The following is a 9326-nucleotide window of genomic DNA, read 5'->3' on the forward strand; positions in this document are numbered from 1 at the left end:
CAGTATGTCCTCAAGGAAGGGGAAAGAAGAGTAGAAAGTGGGCACGCCACAGCTCCTCTTTCCGCTCTGCTTCCTTCTCAGCCCCTGTCACACCACCAGGAGCCCTTACTTCGGAGAAGAGAACCGGTTAGATTACTACTACGTCTCCCAGGAGGAATTTGACAAGATGGTGAACACGGTAAGAAGGAAGAAGCCGGCCTTTCCGAGGGCAAGCAAGGAAGCGATCTGCAGGTCCGGCCCAGGGTGGACCAAAAGGAAGAGAGGTTTGGGGCTTCAGAGATTGAGGACACCTGGGAAGTTTCTTGTGTGTGTGTGTGTGTCCTTCCACCCCCCTTTGGTGTCATGGGTTGGCAGCGCTTGGAGGATTCGAACAGGTGCTGTCTGAGCTTGGGGGTTTTCTTGCAGACGTTTCATGACCCAACTAGGGAACATCATCAGCACTAGAAGGGAGGGGGGTTTGCAGGGAGGAGGAGGAGGAGGAGGAGGAGGAGGAGGAGGAGGAAATGGACTAAGGGGTCCTTGGTGCTCTATGAGCTTGGGGGTTTTCTTGCAGACGTTTCATGACCCAACTAGGGAACGTCATCAGCGCTAGAAGGGAGGGGGGTTGGAGGAGGAGGAGGAGGAGGAGGACAGTGGGGTCCTTAGTGCTCTCTGAGCTTGGTGGTTTTCTTGCAGACGTTTCATGACCCAACTAGGGAACATTAGCAGCGCTAGAAGGGAGTAGGGTTTGCAGATAGGAGGAGGAGGAGGAGGAGGAAGAGGAGGAGGAGGAGGAGGAAATGGACTAAGGGGTCCTTGGTGCTCTTTGAGCTGGGTGGTTTTCTTGCAGACATTTCATGACCCAGCTAGGAAACATCATCAGTGCTAGGAGGGAATGGAAAGGAGAGAAGGAGAAGGAGAAGGAGAGAGAAAGAAGGAAGGAAGGAAGGAAGGAAGGAAGGAAGGAAGGAAGGAAGGAAGGAGAGCTATGGGGTCCTGGATGCTCTCTGAGCCTGGTGGTTTTCTTGCAGACGTTTCATGACCCAACTAGGGAACATCATCAGTGCTAGAAGGGTGGGGGGTTTGTGGAGAAGAAGAGGAGGAGGGGGAAGAGGAGGAGAACAACTGTGGGGTCCCTGGTGCTCTCTGAGCTTAGTTGTTTACTTGCAGACATTTCATGACCCAACTAGGTAACGTCATGAGTGCTGGGGGGGGTGTCTGTGGAGTGGAGGAGGAGGGGGGAGGAAATGGACTAAGGGGTCCCGGGTGCTCTCTGAGCTTGGTGGATTTCTTGCAGACGTTTCACGACCCAGCTAGATAGCATCATCAGCGCTAGAAGGGACTAAGCCAACCCTACTCCCCTCCTAGCCCTGATGATGTTACCTAATTCGGTCCTGAAACGTCTGCAAGAAGACCCCCCAGCTCAGAGAGCGCCAGGGACCCCACAGGAGGAGGATAGCTGGATAATATCAAAACTTAAGATGTGCTGGAACCCAGGTGAGGCTTGTTCTGACCGCTCGTCCTTTGCTGCTTGCTTCACCTGGGCTTCCGTTGTTGTTGTTGTTGTGTTTTCTCGTTTCAGGGGAAGTTTATAGCCACGTTCAAATATAGCGGCTTTCACTACGGGCTGAGCCGGGAGGTCATTGAAAGCATTGCGAGGGAGGGGCTGGCCACCTGCGTCCATTTGGAAATAGAGGTAGGAAGCCCCCCTGGCTGCAGCAGCATTGTCGGGGCTGTGAGATTTGTGTACTTGGGTTTAAGCTGTGCTCTGACCCGGGGGAAGCAGGGAGGTCTGGAGAAGAGACCAGAGAACAGAGAGGCCGCAGGTAAGAATCCTGTGGGGCAGGGAGGGGGCAGAGGGGCTGGAAGGCTGAGCAAACACCCGTGAAGCTCATTGGAAGGCAGCTTTGAGATGGGTGGACTTCAGCTCCCAGAATTCCCCAGCCAGCCTGCTTTAAGATGGATGGACGTCCAAAATGCTTTAAGATGGGTGGACTTCAACTCCCAGAATTCCCCAGGCAGCCTGCTTTAAAATGGGTGGACTTCAGCTCCCAGAATCCCTCAGTCAGCAGGCTTTGAGATGGGTGGACTTCAGCTCCCAGAATCCCCCATCCAAAATGCTTTAAGAGGGATGGACGTCAACTCCCAGAATCCTCCAGCCAGCCTGTTTTAAGATGGGTGGACTTCAACTCCCAGAATTCCCCATCCAAAAATGCTTTAAGATGGGTGGACTTCAATTCCCAGAATCCCCCATCCAAAATTCTATAAGATGGGTGGACGTCAGTTCCTAGAACTCCCTAGGCTCCATGCTTTAAGATGGGTGGACTGCAACTCCCAGAATCCCCCAGCTAGCATGCTTTAAGATGGATGGACATCAGCTCCCAGAATCCCCCAGGCAGCATGCTGTAAAATGGGTGGACTTCAACTCCCAGAATCCCCCAGTCAGCATGCTTTAAGATAGGTGGACTTCAACTCCCAGAATCCCCCAGTCAGCATGCTTTAAGACGGGTGAACTTCAACTCCCAGAATCCCCCATCCCAAAATGCTTTAAGAGATGTAGACTTCAAATTCCCAGAATGCTGGCTGGGGCATTCTGGGAGCCGAAGTGTTCAAGACTGAAAAACGCTACCTAAAAAAGATGGCTTTCCGAGATTGACAGGCTTTTGGATGTGGCTCAGCCACATGGTTTGGGGAACCCGAACAAAGCACCCCCTTTTTCCCCCCTTTTTTTATTTTTTAATCTGATGCCTTTCTGCATTGAGTCGGTCCTTGGAGTTATTTGGTACCCGAAGCGCCAGCGACTCTCAAACAGCTAAACTGCCTCTCTCTCTTTCTCTCTAAGGGGGTCCGAAGTTTGAAGAATTCCTACTTCGAGCCACGATACATCCTGCTCATCCCAGTGAACAAGGAGAAATACGGGGGTCACCTCCGAAGGATGGGCTTGTTCAGCAGACCGGAGATTGAGGAAGCCCTCCGGAGGGTGGACATGTACACCCGGATGAACCAGGATTTCCCCGGCTTTTTCGATGCCGCCATCAACGTAGGTCCGTCTCTGACTTTACAAACTAGGTTTAGAATCCCGCAAAATCAACAACTTGCGGTTAAGAGCTGGGTGGATTTCTCTCTCTCTGGACAGGCAGCCCTCAACCCACAACGGTTCATTTAGTGACCGTTCGGAGTTTAAAAAAAAAAACAACGGCGCTGGGAAAATGGACTTACGACCGTTTTTCACACTTACGACCGTTGCAGCCGTCCCCAGCGTCATCACGTGGCCAAAATTCGGACGCTTGGCGGCCGGCTCCTATTTACGACGGTCGCAGCGTCCCCGGGGTCCTGTGATCCCCTTTTCCGAAGCAATGGGGAAGCTAGATTCACTTTACAACTGTGTTATTAACTTAACAACGGCGGTGGTTTGCTTAGCAAAGGTGGCGAGGAACGTCGTAAAATGGGGCAAAGCTCACTTAACCAGTGTTTCACTTAGCGACCTAAATTTGGGGCACCATTGAGGTCGTAAGTCGAGGACTCCCCTGCTGGAGCAGGGGGCTGGGCTAGAAGACCTCCAAGGTCCCTTCCAGCTCTATTCTGATTCTAGGACTGGCTGTAAGTCACTTTTTCCAGCGCCGTTGTAACATCCGTCACTAAACAAGCGGTCGTAAGTGGAGGACTGCTTACATGCATGACGAGAATGTTCCGTGCCACCAGCGGCTGCAGCTTCTCCCACCCCTTTGCCAAAGCTCTTTCCTTCTCCTTCAAACCCCTCCAGATGATTATGATGAGGCCTTCTCCAAACTTAGCGGTCTCGTGGAGGAGTTCCTGGGGCTGGTGCCGACGTCCGAATCCAAAGCCGCGGTTCCTGCGGTGGGCGGCAAAGACCCTTCAGGTATCGGATAAGGCTGAACCCCACAACCCTTTAATTTCTTGGGAAGTAGAAAGTCTCACGAGGAAAAGAAGCTGGGAGCAAGGAGCCCACTTCATCACCTCGCTCAGGGGTCTTCAAACGTGGCCCTTTGATGACTTGTGGACTTCAACTCCCAGAATTCCTCAGCCAGCCTCCATTTTGTGTGTTAGATTTAAGACAGGGGTCCTCAAACGTGGCCCTTTGATGACTTGCGGACTTCAATTCCCAGAATTCCTCAGCCAGCCTCCATTTTGTTTGTTAGATTTAAGACAGGGGTCTTCAAACTTGGCCCTTTGATGACTTGTGGACTTCAACTCCCAGAATTCCTCAGCCAGCCTCCATTTTGTGTGTTAGATTTAAGACAGGGGTCCTCAAACGTGGCCCTTTGATGACTTGCGGACTTCAATTCCCAGAATTCCTCAGCCAGCCTCCATTTTGTGTGTTAGATTTAAGACGGGGGTCTTCAAACGTGGCCCTTTGATGACTTGTGGACTTCAACTCCCAGAATTCCTCAGCCAGCCTCCATTTTGTTTGTTAGATTTAAGACCAGGGGTCTTCAAACTTGGCCCTTTTATGACTTGCGGACTTCAACTCCCAGAATTCCTCAGTCAGCCTCCATTTTGTTTGTTAGATTTAACACGGGGGTCTTCAAACTTGGCCCGTTGATGACTTGTGGACTTCAACTCCCAGAATTCCTCAGCCAGGCACGCTGAGTTGAAGTCCACAAGTCACAAAAAGGGCCAGGTTCGAAGCCCCTGACCTAGCTATAGGGCAGACTCAAGAATCACCGGGCTGGAAGGGACCTTGGAGGTCTTCTAGTCCCACCCCCCTGCCCAAGGAACGAATCCTTATACCGTTCCAAATGATTGTCCGACCTCCAGCAATGGATCACCCACAACTCTTCTCGTGGAAGAAGAGAGTCAGTTTGGTCACCAGGGGACAGTGAGTTCTAGTTCTGCCTTGGGTGTGAAAGCCGGCTGGGTGACTTTGGGCCAATCACCAGGAGACGGTGAGTTCTAGTCCCGCCTTAGGCATGAAAGCCGGCTGGGTGACTTTGAACCAATCACCAGGAGACGGTGAGTTCTAGTCCCGTCTTAGGCATGAAAGCCAGCTGGGTGACGTTGGGCCAATCACCAGGAGACGGTGAGTTCTAGTTCTGCCTTAGGCATGAAAGCTAGCTGGGTGACTTTGTTCCAATCACCAGGAGACAATGAATTCTAGTCCCTCCTTTAGTCATGAAAGCCAGCTGGGTGACGTTGGGAGACTGTGAGTTCTAGTTCTGCCTTAGGCATGAAAGCCAGCTGGATGGGCCAATCTTGTCTGAGATGTTATAGGTTCTCCTGCTTGAGCGGGGGGCTGTACTAGAAGACCTCCAAGGTCCCTTCCAGCTCTATTCTATTCTATTCAATCACCAGGAGACGGTGAGTTCTAATCCCACCTTAGCCGTGAAAGCCACCTGGGTGACTTTGGGCCAATCACCAGGAGACAAGTGAGTTCTAGTCCCACCTTAGGTCATGAAGGCCGGCTGGGTGACTTTGGGCCAGTCCCTCTCTCTCTGCCCGGCCCACCTTACAAGGTGGTGGTTATGGGAAAATAAGAGAAGAAAGGTGTGTGGGAGATGTTTGCCGCTTGAGCTATTTGTAAAAATAATAAAGGTGGGATACAAATAAAAATAAAGTGAAATAAACTCCAGGTGGCAAGCTGTTCCATTGATGAACGTTCTCACTGTCAAATCAAAAGTCTTCCACTGAAGCCCTTGAATGCCATCTAAGTCCAGAGTTATAACAGAATATCAGAATACCGGAAGGGACCTTGGGGGTCATCTAGTCCAACCCCCTGCTCAGGCAGGAAACCCTATACCATTTCAGACAACCTCTTCTTGAAAAACTCCAGTGATGCTCCATCAACACACAATCTCTGGAGGCAAGGAGTTCCACTGATTATCTGCTGCTTGTTTGGTTTTTAGCTCCCAAGAAGGAGTCATCTGCAGCTCTGAAAGTCAGCAACGTCAGAGGGACCGATGGTGTTGCACCATCCCCTACTCCCAATGAATTTATGGATTCTTCAGCCAAAAACTACTCGGCCAAAATATCGGCCCAACTTTCGGCGCAGAAGACCCCGGTGGTAAGTAAGGAGAGCAAAACACATTTGAGTTATTGATGAAACACAATGTCATGTCAACAAAGAGCAACCAAGATGATCAGAGGACTGGAGGCTAAAGCATATAAGGAACGGTTGCAGGAATTGGGGATATCTAATCTAATGAAGAGAAGGACGAGGGGGGACATGATAGCAGTGTTCCAACATCTCAGGAGTTGCCACAAGGAAGAGGGGGGGTCAACTTGAAGACAGGACAAGAAGCAACAGATGGAAACTACTCAAGGAGAGAAGCAACCTAGAACTAAGGAGAAACTTCCTGACAGTGAGAACAATTAACCAGTGGAACTACCTGCCTCCAGAAGCGGTGAATGCTCCAACACTGGAAGTTTTTAAGAAGAGACCGGACAGCCATTTGTCCGAAATGGTATAGGGTTTCCTGCCTGAGCAGGGGGTTGGACTAGATGACCTCCAAGGTCCCTTCCAACTTTACTACTACTACTACTACTACTACTACTACTACTACTACACTACTACTACTACTACTACTACTACTACTACTATTATTATTATTATTATTATTATTATTATTATTATTATTATTATTATTATTATTATTATTATTATTATTATTATTATTATTGAGAGAAGCAACCTAGAACTTTCCTGACAGTTAGAACAATTAACCAGTGGAACTACCTGCCTCCAGAAGCGGTGAATGCTCCAACATTGGAAGTTTTTAAGAGGAGACTGGACAGCCATTTGTCCGAAATGGTATAGGGCTTTCTGCCTAAGCAGGGGGTTGGACTAGAAGACCTCCAAGGTCCCTTCCATCATCATCATCATCATCATCATCATCATCATCATTATTATTATTATTATTATTATTATTATTATTATTATTGATCATCGCACAGTCAGCCAGATGTTCAGAGTGGATTTGACATTTTTGTCTACCTATCGAGTCATTCCCAAGGACCCGGGATAGGCAGATGTGGATGTTTGGTGGTATTACAGATATCGTTGCAGGATGGAAGCAGTTCCTAGTAAGGCCGCCTTTTGCAATTGACTAATGGCGAGTGTGTCAATGCCGATGATGGTATTCAAGTAGATTCTCAAGAGCTGGAGAAGGATGTCAACACGAATGGATTCTCAATTCTCCCATTCAAGGATCCCAAGCCACCGAAAAGGATTCCTCAGTTTGACTTGGAAACAGGCCAGGAAGTCTTCCATCATGGATCCATTTATTGTCCTCCAGGAGGGGAAAAAATCATGCTCAACTGAGACGCTCCCTGCTCTTTATCCAGAAGACCCCAATCTTTTTTGGAAGCGAGGAGTCCGAAAAGAGTGATTGGCAGTTCCTCTGTGTATATTTTAAGCAGCCCGGTCACCAAAAATCAGGAGGAACCCAGCGGCACCTTATCTGACTACCTTTTCTCCCAGCCTCAGTGAAGTTTATGCCTTGCAAGAAAATTCAACGGCGGGGGGGAAAAAAGTTCCCACCAGACTTCTTCTGATGGTTTCCTCCATAGACTTAAGCCTTGGGACTCTCCTCCAGGAAATTCTTCAACCAACCCTTAGGAAGAACAAGAGGAGAAATCTCGCCAAAGCCAGATGGTGGTGGTAGTAGTACTGGTGGAAGAACGTTCTAGAGTGATGGTGTCATAATGGGGGAACTTCATCCCTGGAGGCCTGCAGGGAAGACCACCCCATCTCCTGGCTAGGACGGTCTAAGGGCCCATCCTCCCACATCTGGAGTTGCCTCTCCAGATGGGAAAGAAGAGTCGTAGACCAATCCACTACCCCCCGTTCAGCAAAAGGCTTTCATTTTGGCGAGAGGTAGGTGGCCCCGAGGGGAGGCATCCTGCCTTGGCTTCTTCCGTAGGATCCTGGCCTTCAAGAAGGAGGCAGAAGATCTCTCTTAGGTCAAGCATGTCCAGGAGAAATGTCAGGGGCCTAATTGGCTCGGACAGGTTTGAGAAGAACAGGAGAACCAAACAGTGAGTACCAGTAACGCCACTTTACAAGGCCTTGGTAAGGCCACACTTGGAATACGGCATCCAGCTTTGATCGCCACGAGGTAAAAAAGATGCTGAGACTCTGGAAAGAGTGCAGAGAAGAGCAACAAAGATGATCAGGGGACTGGAGGCTAAAACATATAAGGAAAGGCTGCTGGAATTGGGCATGTCTAGTTTAATGAAGAGAAGGATGAGAGGGGACATGATAGCAGTGTTCCAGTATCTCAGGGGCTGCCCCAAAGAAGAGGGAGTCAAGCTATTTTCCAAAGCGCCTGAAGGCAGGACAAGAAGCAACGGGTGGAAACTAGCCAAGGAGAGAAGCAACCTAGAACTAAGGAGAAACTTCCTGACAGTTAGAACAATTAATCAGTGGAACTCCTTGCCTCCAGAAGCGGTGAATGCTCCAACACTGGAAGTTTTTAAGAAGAGACTGGACAGCCATTTGTCCGAAATGGTATAGGGTTTCCTGCCTGAACAGGGGGTTGGACTAGATGACCTCCAAGGTCTCTTCCAACTCTGTTATTCTGTTTCCAAGAAGGAAACGCAGTTAGCCATTGCACCTAAAATGCATTGAAATCTACTAAGGTAGAGTAGACAACACCAGGCTCAAAATGGGTTTTTATACTTTTCCCCTTATACCTTATTGGGGTTTTGTTTGGGTAAAATTTGTGGGGGGGGGATATATGTGGCCCACAGTTCCCTGAAGAAGGGATAGTTTAATCCTGGATAATTGTTCACCATCTGGCATTCTTCAGCTCAAAAGATTCACCTATAAATTGATGAGCCAGGTTTCTCAATCTTGACAATTTTAAGATGGGTGGGCTTCAACTCCCAGAATTCCCCCGTCAGCATGTTTTAAGATGGGTGGACTTCAAGTCCCAGAATCCTTTAGCCAGCCTGCTTTGAGATGGGTGGACTTCAACTCCCAGAATCCCTCAGCCAGCATGCTTTGAGATGGGTGGACTTCAACTCCCAGAATCCTTCAGCCAGCCTGCTTTGAGATGGGTGGACCTCAACTCCCAGAATCCCTCAGCCGGCATGCTTTGAGATGGGTGGACTTCAACTCCCAGAATCCCTCAGCCAGCATACTTTAAGATGGGTGGACTTCAACTCCCAGAATCCCTCAGCCGGCATGCTTTATTTATTTATTTATTTATTTATTTATATTTAAACTTCTATGCCGCCCTTCTCCCCAGAGGGACTCAGGGCGGCTCACAGCATGTTAAAAAACAACACAAAAAAACATTTCCCCTATAAAACCAATTAAAAAGCAAATATATTAATAGCTGTGTCATATTTAAAATCTTTGAAAATTTTTAAAAATTATTCCCTAT

The 9326-nt window shown here is 48.9% G+C and overlaps 1 protein-coding gene across 1 annotated transcript in view; it reads left to right on the forward strand.

Annotated features, from left to right (window-relative positions):
- Nucleotides 1–9326, forward strand: part of LOC107298660 (leucine-rich repeat and guanylate kinase domain-containing protein-like) — a gene marked incomplete at its 5' end in the record, with an annotated part of 30947 nt that overhangs the window by 15242 nt on the left and 6379 nt on the right. Inside the window, 4 exon segments of the mRNA XM_015828038.1 lie at nucleotides 1562–1675; nucleotides 2822–3023; nucleotides 3743–3859; nucleotides 5844–6001. Coding sequence (XP_015683524.1) covers nucleotides 1562–1675; nucleotides 2822–3023; nucleotides 3743–3859; nucleotides 5844–6001 — 591 coding nt within the window.

The sequence above is a fragment of the Protobothrops mucrosquamatus genome, unplaced genomic scaffold, assembly GCF_001527695.2.
Source record: "Protobothrops mucrosquamatus isolate PMUCROS unplaced genomic scaffold, P.Mucros_1.0 scaffold4170, whole genome shotgun sequence".
NCBI lineage: Eukaryota > Metazoa > Chordata > Lepidosauria > Squamata > Viperidae > Protobothrops > Protobothrops mucrosquamatus.